The sequence below is a fragment of the Saccopteryx leptura genome, chromosome 3 (genome assembly GCF_036850995.1).
Source record: "Saccopteryx leptura isolate mSacLep1 chromosome 3, mSacLep1_pri_phased_curated, whole genome shotgun sequence".
Lineage (NCBI taxonomy): Eukaryota > Metazoa > Chordata > Mammalia > Chiroptera > Emballonuridae > Saccopteryx > Saccopteryx leptura.
Genome location: NC_089505.1, coordinates 53,307,417 through 53,325,848, shown reverse-complemented (window position 1 = coordinate 53,325,848; position 18,432 = coordinate 53,307,417). Strand labels below are relative to the sequence as shown.

Genomic DNA, 18,432 nt, shown 5'->3' with positions numbered 1-18,432 from the left:
ATGTAAAGAGAAATGCAGTCGATTTCATAAGACTGATGATAGTGAGCCCATCTAGCGGAGGCAGCATGGTGGGGTTTCCCAGCTTGTGCCCCGGTTCGGGCTCTATCCCTTACTGTGTGTCCTTGGGCAGTGGACTTCCTGTTTGGGTTTCAATGTTCTCATCTATAAAATAGTCATAGTAATATTACTTACCTCATAGGAATGTCATGAAGATTATGTAAAATAACATGTGCTTCAAATGGGTTACAGGTGTCCCAGATACTGCTTCCAACACATTCCAGATGCTAGGGGTTATGGGCTGAATTGTGTCCCCCATAAATCCAGTGATGACCTAACCCCCAGTACCTCAGGATGTGACTGTATTTGGAGATAGGGCCTTTAAAGGAGTAATTAAATGTGGGCTGTAATCCAATATGACTGGTATCTTTATAAAATTAAGACACAAATTCAGAGAAAACCATGTGAAGACACCGGAGAAATGGATGACCAGGACACCTCAGAAGCCAATCCAGCAAACACATTGATCTTGGACTTTTGGCCTCCAGAATTGTGAGAAATAAATTTCTTTTTTTTCAAGTCACTCAAGTCTGTGTGTAGATTTGTTATGGTTGCCCAAGCAAGCTAATATGCCAGTCACAGTCAGGGATGACTAGAGTCCTCTACCTGTAGGGTGCTGTATAAAGTCTGCCTTTTGTGCACCATGACAAGGAAAAAATTTGAGAAGCCCTAATATAAAGGTTAGACCTAATACACCTGGCTTTACTCCTGGCCTATAGTAAAGACTCGATAGGTGGCAGAAATTATTATTCCAATTTGTGAAAATCTAGATGCAAGCATCTAAAACAAGTCTCATATTCCTTAGCATTAACTGGTTGCACATAAAACTACAACACAAGAACCAACCGCAGAAAATACAGTGTCAAGGTAGAAGGAGGCATTTCAAGAAGCATAGGAGCAAGCGTGAGAATAACTTATTTTGATGGCAAGAGCTTGAGTCTTCCCAAGGACAGCCCTCTGACAGAAAACCATTCACCTTCTAAAGCAATAAGCTCATTTCAGTAGTCCAAAAGCATACTATTCTATTTCCTAAGAAGTACAATTTGTATTTCTGCACTTAAGACAATTAAAAAAATTGTACAAGTTTAGTAAAAGTGAGTGTGAAACACTGAGCCAGCAATTTCTTAAAGACACAATAGAAACTTTTTAATGTATGTGACATTTCCTTTGGGTACAGTCACTGAACTTTAAAATTCTGGATTTCAGTCAAAGGGGCAGAATGTATATTTGGGAACCAGAAGGAAGGCTTGCTTTATAAAGGAATGATTTTCTCATTTCCCTTCCACAGCTGGTCAAATGACCCAGAACTCTTCCAGAAGATAAGTTTTATGGCTGAGATTGGCTCTCAAGCTAGAAGCAGGTGGGTCGGTGCTGTACAATATGGAGCCACTTGCCACATGTGGCTATTGAGAATGCACATGTGGCTAGTGTGACCATGAAACTGGGTTTGAATTTTAAATTAAACTTATTATATTTTAAAAAGTGATAATAATTTGTTATTTTAAAAAAAGTATGTCTGCAACTCTTTGAATATATAGTTTCAACTGTAAATTGTGTGAACTCTAAATACAGATCAAGCATGTCCGATGCACATCAGCATTCAAAATGATTGTCAGTATCTAATACATACGAGGTTCTGAAGACTTAATATGCAAGAAAGGACGTAAAATATCTTAATACATTTTTATATTGATTACATGCTGAAATGATACTATTTGGCAAATGTTGGATTAAATAAACTATTTTATTAATTTCACCTCTTTCTGTTTTAATTATGGCTATTAGAAATTTAAAACTATATATGTTGTTCTCATTAAAATTCTTAGTGCAGAGGTAGACTGTCATAAAGCTAGTTAAATGTGGCTTATAAATAGTCATGTGACTGTATTTCCTCAATAATTATCTACCTGTCTGGAATGAGTAGTTAAAAATTCAATTACTGGCCCTGGCCGGTTGGCTCAGCGGTAGAGCGTCGGCCTGGCGTGCAGGGGACCCAGGTTCGATTCCTGGCCAGGGCACATAGGAGAAGCGCCCATTTGCTTCTCCACCCCCTCCCCCTCCTTCCTCTCTGTCTCTCTCTTCCCCTCCCGCAGCCAAGGCTCCATTGGAGCAGAGATGGCCTGGGTGCTGGGGATGGCTCCTTGGCCTCTGCCCCAGGCGCTAGAGTGGCTCTGGTCGCAGCAGAGCTATGCCCCGGAGGGGCAGAGCATCGCCCCCTGGTGGGTGTGCCGGGTGGATCCCGGTCGGGCGCATGCGGGAGTCTGTCTGACTGTCTCTCCCCGCTTCCAGCTTCAGAAAAATACAAAAAAAAAAATATATTCATTTACTTGAAAAAAAATTCATTTACTTGAATACTACTTACATCCTGGAGAAAATGTGGGCCAGTAGGCTTTGGAAGGCTGGGAAAAGCTTTGCATTTTAAGAATAAGGTCTAAGTAAATAGTTTAAATAACTAAGGCAAGAACCTAAAATAATATTTAAGGCATAACTGTATTTGCAAAAATTATACTTTGCTCATCAGGTCCAATTTAACATTACTTTGGCTGATACATATAAATCATTTTGGAAATACTGTGAATTATATACAATAAAACGTATTTTGGCAAATGTTAGAAAAATGCTTTCACCTTCGTTCAAACCTGAACAATTATCTATGATTTTAATCTCCAAAATGAATTTGATTCAGGTGAAAAACAAAGGTGCCTAAAACAGGAAAACAAGAAACTGATGTGATGATCTTGTTAATTTTAGGGTAGATCACCCCTACTCTCCACCAGCACTGTTAATTTTCATATACTACTGCCCACCTTCTTCTCTCAAAAGTTTGAGAGAAAGCAAAGTACGCAATAAAATAAAATAAAATAAAATAAAATACTGTTGTGCTGAAAAACCTAACCCAACAATACACACATCTTGCTCCTGGATGGAAAGCATTGTAACTAGCAGGCAGCTCTCAGGTCTCTGTAAGGATTTGTAAGTGAGCATTTCAGGAAGTTTGGCTTTAAGCGCACAGTCTAGGTTCAGCCTGCTCATGGAGGAGAGAGCAGTAGAGCAGTCAAACACGCTTCCAGGTCAGCTCTGCTCCTGGCTCAGCGGTGTGGGCTGGGGCACATGGTGGTTGGGAGGCGGCAGAGCAGACTCCTGCGCCAGCTGCAGGTGCTGAGCCGGGTGGGCAGCACTTGCTAAATGAAGCTCCCCTGCTTGATCCTGGTGGGCGTGCAGATGCTGCAAGGTTTCCTTGGAGAGTGTGATTACGTGAACTGGCTCGCTCTGTGAGGGTTCCATTTGGCTTTCAATCACACTGAGGCTCTGAATGTGTTCTGTTTGCTCCTGTTGAGTTGAAAGAATTAAATTCTGCAATTGTTCTGGCTGCTGTGTGAGCAGTGTCAGATTAGCAGCCTGGTCTGCAGTCATGTTCTGGGAACTGTCTGTAGTGACGATGCTGATTCCTTGGCTAGGACTGGGCATGAAATTGATGTTATGTACAGAATCGGTTACAAGAAGCTGTATTTCCTGCTCTCCGGAGGTAGAGAGTTGATACGGCTGCAGCTGAAGAATACTCCTGACGTCTTCAGTATTATTACTGCCAGAAATACTGCTGGCATCTGCTGCATGTTTCTCTTTGCTATGAATTTTCAAGTGAGCCTTCAAGTTGTCCAAGCGAGCAAACTGTAAGTTACACTCGGGGCAGGAGAAAGGCTTTTTGCCCGTGTGAAGAACGCAGTGTCTCCTCTTGGCACTGGAGTCAGAGAAGGATTTGCCACATATGCCACAAGAGTATGGCTTTTCTCCTCTATAAGGAAACATGTTTTATATTAAAAACACGAAGATCTATGAATTACTTCCTGATTATTCAAGGGGAAGCAGTCAAGAATAGAGGAAAACTAGACTGGGTGTCATAAGTCATGGGTTCTACTAACTTAAGGACTTGGAACAAGTTACAGTTTCCATGGGCTTCAGTTTTTAATCTTAAAAGTAAGGTGGAGGTGGTGTCGAGGAAAGGTGGTATATGGGGTTGGGCTAGATGTGATAAAAACTTATGATTCCATAGTATTTATTGCAGGTAAGAAAGTAAACATTTATATATTACACATATAGATCTCTGTTTTTAGTTCTCACAGCCAATTTTTTTTACTGTAATGGCCAAAAAAGTATATAAAACCAATCTCAATACAACTAATTTTTGATTGAAGATTTAAGCTTTGGACTAGCCCAAATAAAAAATAAAGAAACGAAATTAATAATGCAAACAACTTGATGGCTACCATCAGTTTTCCTGATTTTGCATAAGTAAAGAACTTCTTTATTGAAAAGATTTTCAAAAATTATAAACTACACAGACAATTCTACCAGAGTAATTATTTGAGGAAAAGGACTATATAGGTAACATATGTCACCCTACTGAACGCCAGTGCCGAATGAGGGCTCCGTGTGAGAGACATATCTGCATAACTTTACCGGTGGATTCTGATGTGGGTCTGAAGAGAACTCTTTGCTGTGAAAGATTTGCCACAAATTTCACAAGTAAATGGCTTCTCACCTAAAAAAGAAAAAGCATTGAGAAAACCACATTCAACCTAAAAGTAAAAGCAAGTCACCCCACAGTTTCACAATATAAAAAAAGAACAAAGGCAATACCAGTTGAATCCTCAAGAAGCATGATTGCACTGAGCACTTACCAAGCACCTACTGTGTGCTGGGTGCCAAGAGGACACAGAGAAAGGACAGGTATGGCTCTTTCCCTTAAACTTAAAAACTGAAGCAAGCGGGGAAGCAATTATCTGTAGGAAACAAGGGAACGCACCACATTCACTCCTGTTACTGTCCGCCCTTGGGTAACTTACACTCTCACGCCTTACTGCTTGCTTAGGCAGCCTGCCTGGCCTTTGTGCACCAGCATGAATTTTGTATTATTTACATTTATATCTACCTTCCAGATATGTCCAGAATTTGGCCGCTCCTCACCACTTCCACTGCTGCCTCTGGCCCAGGCCACGAGCTTCTCTGAAGCAGCCTCCTAACGGGCGGCCCCTTCCCACTCTGTCCCTGCTTCTTGTCTTAGTGGTCAGATCCTTTCACAGTCCTGTGCGATGGTGCCCACCCAGAGTCTGTGTGCTCACACCCCTCACCTTGGCATGACTCCTCTGGGGGTTGCCCAGCCTGAGTTACTCACCTCAAGTCTGTTCAAATGTCACCTTACCAAGAGGCTTTGTCACTTCTCAAAGCAGTGCCCCACCCCCAACACTCCTTGTCAACTTCCCCAAGTTAGTTTTCTCACAATGTTGTCTGGCTATTTATTATCTATCCCTCCCCCCTCCTTCTTATGTAGCTCAGTATATGGGCCTATTCACTCCTAGCACCCCAGTGCCTAGACTCCAGGCCTGACACACTGTTGCCCAAGTCCCCACTGAATGAATAAATTTCCCAGGATGGTGACTAACACTCACACAAGATATGACTACTCTAGACATCACTAAGAACAAAACTTCCAGTGTTTATTATTAGTTTGTATACTGCACATACAGTGACAGACTGTCATACCCTCCAGAAACAAAAATTAATGCAGGTAAGGGGAGCAAAATCCCATTTAACTAGATACCAGCAAGGGCGGAGTGCGGTCTCAAGTGGAGGACAGTCAGGTAGCTTCCCTTTCAACACTCTGCCTGGGAAGCTCCATGGAGACAGAGGACACTTGTGACAACTTGGATGAGTCCGCATCTTTGCATCAGTAACTCTTACCACTCCAAAGGTTAAAACCAGGCCACTGTTGCCTGATCTGTGTGGCTCAGTGGATAACATGTCAACCTGGAATGCTAAGGTCGCCTGTTGGAAACCCTGGGCCTGCCCAGTCAAGGAACATACGAGGAGCAGGCACTGTGAATTGGAGCTGATGCTTCCCGCTCCTCCCCCACTGCTCTTCTGCTCTCTCTCTCCTCTAAAATGAATAAATAAAAAAATCTAAAACAGGCCACTGCCACTATCTCCCTATGGCTGTCCAAGTAAGAGCTACTCTGTTCCCATTTCATTTTCTCCCTCTTCACATTAAAAGGCTGAAATCTGCCCTATGTGCTTGTTATTTGATTCCACCCAGATTTACAATATCTCAGAGAGTCTTTCTGTAGGCAAATGTTTTAAATAATGGAAACTCTTTCCGGGAACATCCTTCAGCTGGAGCTGTTTGAGGGAGTAAGCAGGTCTGGAGAAGAGAAGTTTTTCTAGACAAGGTGAATCTGGGGAAAGTCTTCTGTAAAGCCAGCAGCCAGGGCCAGGGCCACTATCACAGCAGCCTTCTGGCCTATGCAGGTTCGCATTGGATTCAGACAGTCGGTAAAGAAACCATGGAGCCAAAAACTGGTGGGCCATAGCCTTTAATCCTACCTTGCACCCGGCGGGCAAGTAAAAATACACACTGGGCTCCAAAACCCAGTCACACTCAGTGCTCACAAAGCCACTGACTTATCCGAGTTTCCTAGAATCAAAGGTTTCTAGCTCACCAGACTTATTCTCCTCAGTTCCCCATCTCCTTCCTTATCCCAGATACAAACTCTACACAAACTGGCATCTCACTCAGCACTCCGCCATCTTGGCTGCTTCTCCTGGCCTCCTCCAGGTGGCCTCCTTTAGCTGCTGGCTCTTCTCTCTCATGCTAATCATCCCAGGAACCAAGAGCAAGCTCCTGTTCCGCCCCTATTTTATAGTGTAGAAATCCAAGCCTTTAATCCAATATACAAAATAGGGAAGTCTCTAATACAAAGTCACTTCTCTGAGGCATGATTGGATTGTACCACCCCACATCAAAAAGGGTGGGAAAGGCTTAATCCCAAAACCAAGCCCCAGGCTACAAGGATTCTCAACACACATTAATATCACCTGGGCAACGGCCTCTTTTAACAAAGTGAGCATAATACATTTTATCTGCCCAACATCTTCCTACTTCTCTTCTTTATGATTTGTGCTGCTAATGTGTCACACAGATTCACTGCCTTCAAGAGAGTGACCCATTCCTCGAAATTTATTCATTTCTAAAACAATGATAGACCATCAAACAGAAAACAAACAAAAGACATGATGGCTGCTTCAAAGAGAATGTAGGTCTATCTGAGATGAGACATGCAGTAATCAACTAACGGCTGGCTGTATTGGACCAAACATTCAAATGAGTATAATACCGATGTTGGGCAGATAAAATGTATTATGCTCACTTTGTTAAAGATGGCGCCACTGCCCACGTGGAGGCCGTTGCCCAGGTGATATTAATGTGTGTCTCTGTGGATTGTTGCAGCCTGGGGCTTGGTTTTGGGATTAAGCCTTTCCCACCTTTTTTGATGTGGGGTGGTACAATCCAATCATGCCTCAGAGAAGTGACTTTGTATTAGAGACTTCCCTATTTTGTATATTGGATTAAAGGTTGTGAAGCTACACTATAAAATGGGGGCAGAACGGGACTTGGCTCTTGGTTCCTGAGATTAGCATGACAGAGCAGAGAGAGTAGAGCCAGCAGCAGGAGGAGGCCACGTGGAGGAGGCCAGGAAAAGCAGCCAAGATGGCGGAGTGCTGAGTGAGATGCCAGTTTGTGCAGTTTGATGCTGGAGAAGGAAGGAGATGGGGAACTGAGGAGAATAAGTCTGGTGAGCTAGGAACCTTTGATTCTAGGAAACTCGGATAAATCAGTAGCTTTGTGAGCACTGAATGTGATTGGGTTTTGGAGCCCAGTGTGTATTTTTACTTGCCCGCCGGGTGCAAACTAGGATTAAAGACTATGGCCCACCAGCTTTTGGCTCCGCTGTTTCTTTACCGACTGTCCGAATCCAATGCGAACCTGCATGGGCCAGGCGGCTGTGATAGTGGCCCTGGCCATGCCTCCTGGCTTTACAACCGAAAGCAGACAAGATGATGGATGTGGAGGAGGAAGGATTGGCCAGAGTGGAAATAAGCCTGGGGACTATTTCAGGGACTAGGATAAATAGCGAAACCCAAAGGTGGGTGTTGAAAATGACCACATGGTATAGACAAGGATGAGGATTGACTCTGAGGTGTGGTGGAGCTAAAACGTGAGGCCAGGCCACAGACAGCCATAAATTTCTGGCAAAGGACCTGTGGAACTTCTGGAAGTTTTTAGCAGAAAAACAATGTGACAAAAGTACTAATAAATATGGGAAGGATGAGAAAGATGGGCAGGAAGCAATAGCACCCTGCAGGAATTCTTGTAACAGTCTAGGCATGAAGTGCTGAGGCGTGGACCAGGAGGGGCAGGGAGCAGATGGAGAGGAAGAAAAAAAAGGTGAAGCGACAGGCCTTGGGTGGCACTGAGGCCAGAAGAAGTTGGTTACAGGAAGATTAGACAACAGTGAAGAAAGAGCAGAGACAGAGATTCGAACAAATCCACCCAGAGGCGGGGGAGGCCCCAGAAATATTTAAAGGTTTCCTTCCTGATGCTCTTCCTCACTGGGATACACCACCGACCCCAACCCCACCCTGATGACTTGTCAGTTCCCATCCCACATCCAGACAGCACCAACTGCCCCCGGCTAACTTGTTGGGTGTCGCAGCTTGCTTCCCATCACCATCAGTTCACACCTGGAATAGCTTTTTTAGATAGTAGTGTTGGTAGGCAGTTACCGACATAAGCAGAGCAAGGACGATGGGCCAGGTACAGAAGGCCACCAGGGTGAAAAGTCTCAGATGCCTTGCAAGAGCAATACTGGGAAAACAAGGACCTCACCCCCAGGGTGACCTTTCCTCCTGTTTACCTTCTTATCAGTGGTCATGGCTTGAACCCTTCCCTGACATTTCATCCCTTGGCATTTCCCTCATCATGTGGTTTCAGACCATGTTAGAGGAGAAACAAGGGGCAGAATGGTCCCTTAGGACCCCCATACAAGCCCCTCATACAAGCTGTTGCACAACCATTCCCTTAAGCATAACATTTAGGCTTCAGTTGTGTTTCCGATCCAGGCCCAGAAAAGCAGCAAAACCAGCCAAACAATACCAAGGCTGACCTCAGAACAAGCTGCCTTGTCTAATGACCTCCTATCTGGCACTGACCAATCAGTGTAGACCATGACCCTAAAAGGACACACCTGGAGAGCTGATGAATATTCTATTGAGGCCTTCCCCTGGGAATGCCCCTAAGCTCTCTACCCTAGGAACCTTTAAGAGGAAGTATGCTTGCTCTCCCTCCTAGGGAGCAGGCCCTTGCCTTTTCCTTTCTCCTCCTTTTCTCCCCATAAGGTGCATTTTCCTTGCCTCTCCCTTTTTCCTAAGCTCTAAGGGCCCAACAAGACTTGCCACCGGGGGAGCAGTGGGCAGCACCAGCTCATCCTGGGCTAACCTCTGAACTTGTTTCCAACACCTCCTTTTCTCTGACTTTCCTCCTGCACGGCCAATAAATCCTCCCTTACTTGCTGCACTTTGTCTCTTGATTGAATGCTTTCCTTCAAGATGAGAACCATTTCACCAGCAACAGCAGCACCATCCAGGCCCCGCCCCCGCCAGGCCAGAGTGTCACATGACCTCTCCAGTTCACTCTGCAGTCACATTCAACTGGCAATCCAGTTCTACACATTTTAACTCTGAATGAAAACGGATGTTTTTCTTTAACCATTACTCATGTTGACAGTCAACTCATGTTGACTCAAATAATATCAAAATCAAAAGTATATAGCCTTGCCCATAATAGGAGTTATCATCAGAAAAACTTTATGACCTAGCTGTAAGGCAGGGCAAACTTCTTTTTTTTTTTTTTTTTTTTTCTTTCATTTTTCTGAAGCTGGAAACAGGGAGAGACAGTCAGACAGACTCCCGCATGCGCCCGACCGCTCTGCCCACCAGGGGGCGATGCTCTGCCCATCCTGGGCGTCGCCATGTTGTGACCAGAGCCACTCTAGCGCCTGAGGCAGAGGCCACAGAGCCAACCCCAGCGCCCGGGGCCATCTTTGCTCCAATGGAGCCTTGGCTGTGGGAGGGGAAGAGAGAGACAGAGAGGAAGGAGAGGGGGAGGGGTGGAGAAGCAAATGGGCGCTTCTCCTGTGTGCCCTGGCCGGGAATCGAACCTGGGTCCTCCGCACGCTAGGCCGACGCTCTACCGCTGAGCCAACCGGCCAGGGCAGGGAAAACTTCTAATTACTGCTCTTCTTTTCCATCCTGTGCATGACCTTCCTTCCCCCTGAAGACCCCAGGCTCATCCTCAGAGTTCAGCATGTCATTAGTACCTCATTTTCCCTTTCTGTCTCTGACTCTCTCAGATTATGTGGCATTCCCATATGTACAAATGCACTTAAATTGGTCATCTCATAAATCTGTCTCAGGTCTATTTGCTTGTTATAAAAGAACCTGGAAGGGTCAAGTTTCTTCTCCCCCTCAGTTGGTGCTGTGGGTAGGACACTTCACTAGCTGGACACTACTTACCCTGAAGCTGCTGCAGGAGAAAAACCCCGGGACCTCTAGCACAAGCCAGCGAAGGCAGGGGTTCTTGCCAAGGCCGACTGCAGATCTCTACCTGCAGAGTGGTGCAAGTCCTTTTCCTCTTTTCTAAAGCTAGGAGAAAGTATTTAGGAACTAGTTCCTTGGGCTCAGTGACTGACTTCTGGTTATTTGGTACGAGTACTCCTGGTTTTTATTGATCTTTTCCTCCCAGAGATAGTCACAGTTTTGTCTGTCATTTGTCTTGTTCTCTGTTTTGAGAGCTTGGTTTTCACCCCCTCTTTGGTCTCTGTTACCCAGAAGGTGCACTTATCCACATGCACTTGCCGCCAAATAGACTGGGGGTTCCTGGCAGCTGCAACTTTGTCTTTTTGTCCAACCACACCAGCAATCAGGAATTTCATGAGGGGTCCCGGTTTACAAGGGGCCTTTGTCACATAATCTCTGCAGCTTGCCCACTTGCAGCAACAAAGGGCTTTTTACTTAGAGTACTCTGGGAGTGAACATTCTGGATCTTGTGAGGGCTGAATTCTTTACACTCTAGTGTGGCCACTGGTTAAACCACAGAAGGGCTTATTGGTTTGAGACACTATTAAGATCCTACTAGTCAAGGCCAGAGGATGGATCTTTTCAAATGGAAAACATATTAGAAAATTTTTAGAGCACTTTCTTCATAACACCTTTTTATTGGTACCTATGGAAAGACCAAATTTTAAAAGTGGATACAAAGAAATATAACACTTAGTCTTCAATACTCCCTTAATAAAAAGAAACCATTACATTTGCAGTCTTAGCTTCCCTAGGTGGGTCTTACAGTGCAAAGAAAACCATCAGTTTAATTAACAAGAGAACTGGGAGAGGCCAGGAGGAGAGTCAAGGGACTCTTCCCAATAAGGTAGAAATTTTTAAAGAATTATTAAAAAATAGGTAAATAAAGAAAATACTGATCAGAGTGAAACAAAAAACTAGTCCCAGCAGGTTGAAAATCTTTAAATGATTATTTTTAAAAACTGGGATAAAATGGGTATTGATGGAGTTAAAACAAATGTGTTTTTTTTCCCCATTTTTCTCTTTTTTTTTTTCTTTCTGAAGTTGGAAACAGGGAGGCAGTCAGACAGACTCCCGCATGTGCCCGACCAGGATCCACCCGGCATGCCCACCAGGGGGCGATGCTCCGCCTATCTGGGCCATCGCTCTGTTGCAACCAGAGCTACTCTAGCGCTTGAGGCAGAGGCCATGGAGCCATCCTCAGTGCCCGGGCCAACTTTGCTCCAGTGGAGCCTTGGCTACGGGAGGGGAAGAGAGAGACAGAGAGGAAGGAGAGGGGGAGGGGTGGAGAAGCAGATGGGTGCTTCTCCTGTGTGCTCTGGCCAGGAATTGAACCGGGACTCCTGCATGCCAGGCCGACGCTCTACCACTGAGCCAACTGGCCAGGGCCAAAACAAATGTTTTAATACAGCACTACCAAAGGGTGGATGGGCCAAAGCAGTTCCCTGTTGGTCCCCCAACACTAATGGGCTCCAAACAAATCCTCTCTATTTACTTCACTTCGAAAAGTTTAAAAAGATGAAGATTTTTATCAGTATAACAAGAAGTCTGACCAGCAATCCTTAAGGCAGCAGTTAGGCCAGTTAATCAAATTAAAAACTAACAAGAGTACCAGGGTCTGTTAGCCTGACCCCTCATTAGGTACTCAAAGTCTTTTTATACAAAGTAGGTAATATGGTCAAGGAATAGAGAAATTTCCAAAAACTCCCTGATATGAGAATTCTATGAATTGTAGTATAAAAATCTATTGGTGAGGTAATATAGAACTATAAAAATTGATAAAACTATGGAAACTGAGATGTTTAAACGGGCTTTATGTAAAAAAGTTATGTCAATTTTACCTGTTTTATGGGAATGGCTATTATGTCTGGCTGGAATCAATTCCCTGGCCAGTACTGTAAAACCAAAACTTGTTGGTCAAGTCCTAATGGAGGGTACAGTTAGGAATATAAGAGATGAAGGAATTAAGGTAAAAGTTCATAGGAAAATTGGTATACTGTATATTCAACATGTCTTATGCGAAGAGACTGCATCTCTTTTACCTGTGTTATGAGCGTGTACGTGGTGTCTGGGAAACATTTCCCCTGCCTAATATGGTAAAATAGATGCCATGTAAATCCACCTGTCAAGCAATATTAATTAGACATGCTAAAGAAGAAAAATACGGCAAAATCTTACTAAAGACAAGATAAAAATTTTATGCCCTAAGAACTTGACATGGTAACTATCAGGTTGGAAGCTCCAAAATATGGCCAGACAGAAATGTGGGTTAAACTCCATTTATGGCTAAGGTCCTACCAAACTGTTGCCAGCCCTAAAAGAAATTATAACCTTAGCTTACAATAGTAATTATGAGGAATGTTTCAATTAGAGTAGATCATTTAAAAGTGCACTTAAAAGCAAGGGCTTCCAAATCAAATAAACAGAATACCTATTTTAATAGGTATGCAGGAGCCACCACAGGCTTCTAACATTTTTAAACTTTCATTTAAAAATTTGTTGTCATTTCATTATGTCTTTTTTGATTTCCCTTAACAATGGTTTGTAGTTTTCATTATATAGGTCCTTTACATTCTTTGTTATGTTTATTCCTAGGTATTTTATTTATTTTTTGTTGCAACCATGAAGGGGATTATTTTTTTGAGCTTGTTTTCTGATGTTTCATTGTTGGGCATATAGGACTTTATAATGGACTTTTGGATATTAATTTTGTATCCTGCGACCTTACTGTATTGGTTTATTGTATCTAGTAGTCTTTTTGTGGAGTCTTTGGGGTTTTCAATGTATAGGATAATATCACCTGCAAAAAATGAAACCTTCACTTCTTCTTTCCCAATATGAATGCCTTTTATTTCTTTCTCTTGTCTGATTGCTCTGGCTAGAACTTCCAGCACTACATTGAATAGGAGTGGGGAGAGTGGACAACCTTGTCTTGTTCCTGATTTTAGGGAAAAAATCCTCAGTTTTATGCCATTTAATATGATGTTAGCTGATGGTTTTTCATAAATGGCCTTGTTTTTTGATAGGAAGAATAAATACAGTCAAAATACTCCTTGTTCTTGGGTAGGAAGAATAAATATAGTCAAAATGACTATATTACCCAAAGCGATATACAAATTTAATTCAATTCCCATCCAAATTCCAATGTCATTTTTTAAAGAAATGGAACAAAAAATCATCAGGTTTTATATGGAACTATAAAAAACCCCGAATAGCCAAAGCAATCCTAAGGAAAAAGAACAAAGCTGGGGGCATTACAATACCTGACTTCAAATTATATTATAGAGCCACGATAATCAAAACAGCATGGTATTGGCAGAAAAACAGACACTCAGACCAATGAAACAGAATAGAAAGCCCAGAAAACCCCCCACATGTATATGGTCAAATAATTTTTGATAAAGGAGCCAACAACACACAATGGAGAAAAGAAAGCCCTTCAACAAATGGTGCTGGAAAAACTGGAAAGCCACATGCAAAAGAATGAAACTCGACTACAGTTTGTCCCCTTGTACTAAAATTAATTCAAAATGGATCAAAGACCTAAATATAAGACCTGAAACAATAAACTACATAGAAGAAAGCATAGGTACTAAACTCATGGACCTTTGTAACTCATGGTTACAAAGAGCATTTTATGAATTTGACCCCAAAGGCAAGGGAAGTAAAGGCAAAGATAAATGAACGGGACTACATCAGACTAAGAAGTTTTTGCGCAGCAAAGAGAAACTGACAATAAAATAGACAGCCAAATAAATGGGAGTTGATATTTTCAAACAACAGCACAGATAACAGCCTAATATCCAAAATATACAAAGAACTCATAAAACTCAACAACAAACAAGCAAACAATCCAATAAAAAATGGAAACAGGACATGAACAGACACTTCTCTCAGGAAGAAATACAAATGGCCAACAGATATATGAAAAGATGCTCATTTTCATTAGCTATTAGAGAAATGTAAATCAAAACTACAATGATACCACCTCACACCTGTTAGATTAGCTATTATCAACAACACAGGTAATAATAAGTGTTGGAGAGGCTGTGGAGAAAAAGGAACCCTCATTCACTGTTGGTGGGAATGTAAAGTAGTACAACCATTATGGAAGAAAGTATGGTGGTTCCCCAAAAAATTAAGAATAGAGAAGGTGACGGAGGACAATCTGACTTTGGGTGATGCCAAGTCAGACTGAATGACATAATTGAATGACAAGATAATCTGGACATGTTTTCTTTGAATATATGTACCCTGATTTATTGATGTCACCCCATTAAAATTAATAAAAATTTATGTATAAAAAAGTTAAGAATAGAACTACCACATGACCCAGCAATCACTCTACTGGGTATATACCCCCAAAACTCAAACACACTGGTACGTAAAGACACATGCAGCCCCATGTTCATTGCAGCATTGTTCACGGTGGCCAAGACATGGAAACAACCAAAAAGCCCTTCAATAGATGACTGGATAAAGAAGATGTGGCACATATACACTATGGAATACTACTCAGCCATAAGAAATGATGATATAGGATCATTTACAACAACATGGATGGATCTTGATAACATTATAGAGTGAAATAAGTAAATCAGAAAAAATAAGAACTATATGATTTCATACATAGGTGGGAGATAAAAATGAGACTCAGGGACATGGTCAAGAGTGTGGTGGTTACAGAGGGGGAGAGGAAAGAGAGGGAAGAGGTGAGGGGAGGAGGAGGGAGGGGCACAAAGAAAACCAGATAGAAGGTGACAGAAGACAATTTGACTTTGGGTGAGGGGTATGCAACACAATCAAATGTCAAAATAACCTGGAGATGTTTTCTTTAAACCTATGTACCCTGATTGATCAATGTCATCCTATTAAAATTAATAAAAAAAAATTTGAGCCCCCCCAAAAGATTTGTTGTAAAAGATTTGTTTTAATAAGCAAAATAAAAAATTAAAGATATGAAGTACCTAAAATAAAGTACTGTAAGACATGTTACCCCTTACAAGTGACTGTCCTCAGATTTCTTTTACTCCTTGGTCTAAGGCCAAGGAGTAAATTTGAAAATTTCTTAAACCCAAAGAGGATCCTCAAAAGTTTTTATAAATAGATTATCTCCTGAGCCCAGTGAGAAAAATACAATTTCACACTGTCCCTTTCTTCCTTCCCAAATCCAGACCAAATAGCTCTTGATCCTTTCTCCCAGGGATAACTTTTGCCTTTGTCCTAGGGCTGGGCTTGACTTTCTGCCTGCCTGTGACATACAGACTGTCAGTTCTTTCTTCTGGCTATCAGAGGGAATGACTAGGAAGGTAATTACCTTTGTACCCTCTTGAGTCCATGTAATAGGCAGTCCTGCCAGAAATGGTTACTGTTTGACTCAGCTGAAACATGACATTTGAAATAATTGAATAACTAAGATTAGAAATATAACTATGTACCCAGAGGGAAAGAAGCAAATCAGGAATGATGTAACCCATGATGTCACTTAAGTTACAACCCCATTCTTTGGGAATTGAGAGCAATTGTCCTTATCTTACAAATCTTTGCAAAACCAGAAATGCAGCTCTAGAGGCAGTTTAAAGCCACTGACTTTTATCACCCCCAATTCCCAAGAATGAAAACAAAAAAAGGGAAAAAGTTAAAAGAAAATACAAATGACTATAAAAGCACCTTTGCCCAAAATCTAGCCTATAACCTCCATAAAATCTTTTCCACAAATTTTAATAAGAAAAATCTTTAGTTCATCTGAGTTGATAAAACTAAAAAAATTTAAAGCCAAGGAGGTCTCTGTTTGCATCTGTCTGCATGTTCATGTATGTTGAGTAATGTTTTCTACCTCCAGATGGTATTGCTAGTTCATAAAAGAGCTGAATTTAATTGGCTTAAACAAGTGTTTATATAAAAATTCTCAAAATATAATAGAACTAATCTATATGCTTTTTAGGATCATGTAATCTGAGAAAATATTTTATATAAAAGTTGGTTTGATTTTGGTTAAAACTGATGGCTCTATTTTATTTTGAGAGAGAGAGAGTGAGGAAAGGAGAGAGAGGGTGAGAAGCATCAACTCGTAGTTGCTTTCACTTTAGTTGTGCATTTAGCTTCTCATAAGTGTCTTGACCAGGGCCATGCCAGTGTCCCCTTGCTCAAGTCAGCAGGACGTTGGGCTTTTCATGCCAGTGACCACTGGGCTCAGAGACTGGCGAGCTCTGGGATAGTGTGGATGATCTCCAGCTCAAGCCAGAGACCCCATGCTGATGAGCCCGCCTTTCAGAGCCAGCAACCTCAGCTCAAGCCAGAGACCCCATGCTGACGAGCCCGCCTTTCAGAGCCAGCAACCTCGGGGTTTCAAGCCGCTGATCTCAGCATTCTGGGTCGATGCTTTATCTACTGCACCACCACTGGTCAAGCAAAACTGATGTCTTTAGAGATATGAGAATTTAACATGAAACTTTTATTTTATCTGGTTTATAAAAAAAGTTCATGTTACCTCTGGTACAAAATATGTCAACAGGAAACACAGCTTGGGATAACTGACTCTGATGTCCCCTAGTTTCCATGGGTATCTAAACACAGTTTATAAAGACTGATATACTTAACAGATGTTAAGTAAAATAGGTGTTTAAGTAGAACTTTTTATCAATAATCATATGTATTATAGTATGTGTACTTAGTTCCCCAAAATACTTTGGTAACTTGAAATCTTGGAGTTTTACTAAGTTAAATGATAAAAATTTATTGAATATCTAGATCATTTCCAAATAAAATACCAAAAGATTAATTATTAAATAAGTCTATCTACTTTTGACTTCTTGTAACAGAAAAATTTCGAGATAAATTTGGGCCCTAGCTAGATAGCTCAACTGGTAGAGCAACATCCCAAAGCACAGAGGCTGTCGGTGTGATCCCTGGTCAGGGCACGTACAGGAGCAGACTGATGTTCCTATCTCTTTCTCCCTCTCTCCATTCCTCTTACTCTAGGATCAATACAATAAACATTAAAAAAATAAATAAAGATAAATTTGGATCTGTTAATGAATATATGTTTTGCTTTGTTGAGGAAGCATATGTTTCTAAACATTAGGAAATATATTGCCAGTGAAAGTTCCTATGTTTAGCCTGGCCTCCTGTGGTGCAGTGGATAGAGGGCTGACTTAGAACGCTGAGGTCGCCGGTTGGAAACCCTAGGCTTTCCTGGTCAAGGCACATATGACAAGCAATCAATGAACAACTAAAGTGAAGCAACTATGAGTTGATACTTCTTGCTCCAACCCCCTCCCCACCTCTCTGTAAAATCAATAAATAAAATCTTTGCCCTGGCCAGATAGCTTGGCTGGTACAGCATTGTCTCAATAGGCAAAAGTCACTGGTTTGATTCCTAGTCAAGGCACATACAGAAACAGATATTTGTTTCTGTCTCTCTCTTCCTTCTCTCTGATATCAATAAATAAAAAAGTTTTTGGCTCTGGTTGGTTGGCTCAGAGCGTTAGCCTAGTGTGTAGAAGTCCCAGGTTCGATTCCTGGCCAGGGCACACAGGAGAAGTGCCCATCTGCTTCTCTACCCTTCCCCTCTCCTTTCTCTCTATTTCTCTCTTCCCCTCCTGCAGCCAAGGCTCCATTGGAGCAAAGTTGGCTCGGGCACTGAGGACGGCTCCATGGCCTCAGCCTCAGGTGCTAGAATGGCTTTGATTGCAGTGGAGCGCAAAGCCCCAGAGGGGCCTAGCATCACCCCCTGGTGGGCATGCTGGGTGGATTCCAGTCCAGTGCATGTGGGAGTCTGTCTGTCTGCCTCCGCCCCCCACTTCTCACTTCAGAAAAATACCAATAAAACAAACAAAAAACAAAACTATGTTTCTAAAGGTTATGAAATACAGTCATAAATTTGCCAATCTAAGGAATGCTACT

General features: G+C 42.2%; 1 protein-coding gene across 2 annotated transcripts in view; it reads right to left on the bottom strand.

Moving 5' to 3' along the window:
- Positions 1–2,337: 2,337 nt before the first annotated feature.
- ZBTB24 (zinc finger and BTB domain containing 24) overlaps positions 2,338–18,432 on the bottom strand; it is a 33,151-nt gene continuing 17,056 nt past the window's right edge. The window contains exons 6-7 of one of the 2 annotated variants that reach the window (XM_066373488.1): positions 4,516–4,597; positions 2,338–3,850 (exon numbers count right to left, since the gene is read on the bottom strand). In XM_066373488.1, the coding sequence (XP_066229585.1) occupies positions 3,130–3,850; positions 4,516–4,597 (803 nt within the window). In that variant the 3' untranslated portion in view covers positions 2,338–3,129. The remainder of the gene's footprint in view (positions 3,851–4,515; positions 4,598–18,432) is intronic. The other variant, XM_066373489.1, reaches the window with a different exon arrangement.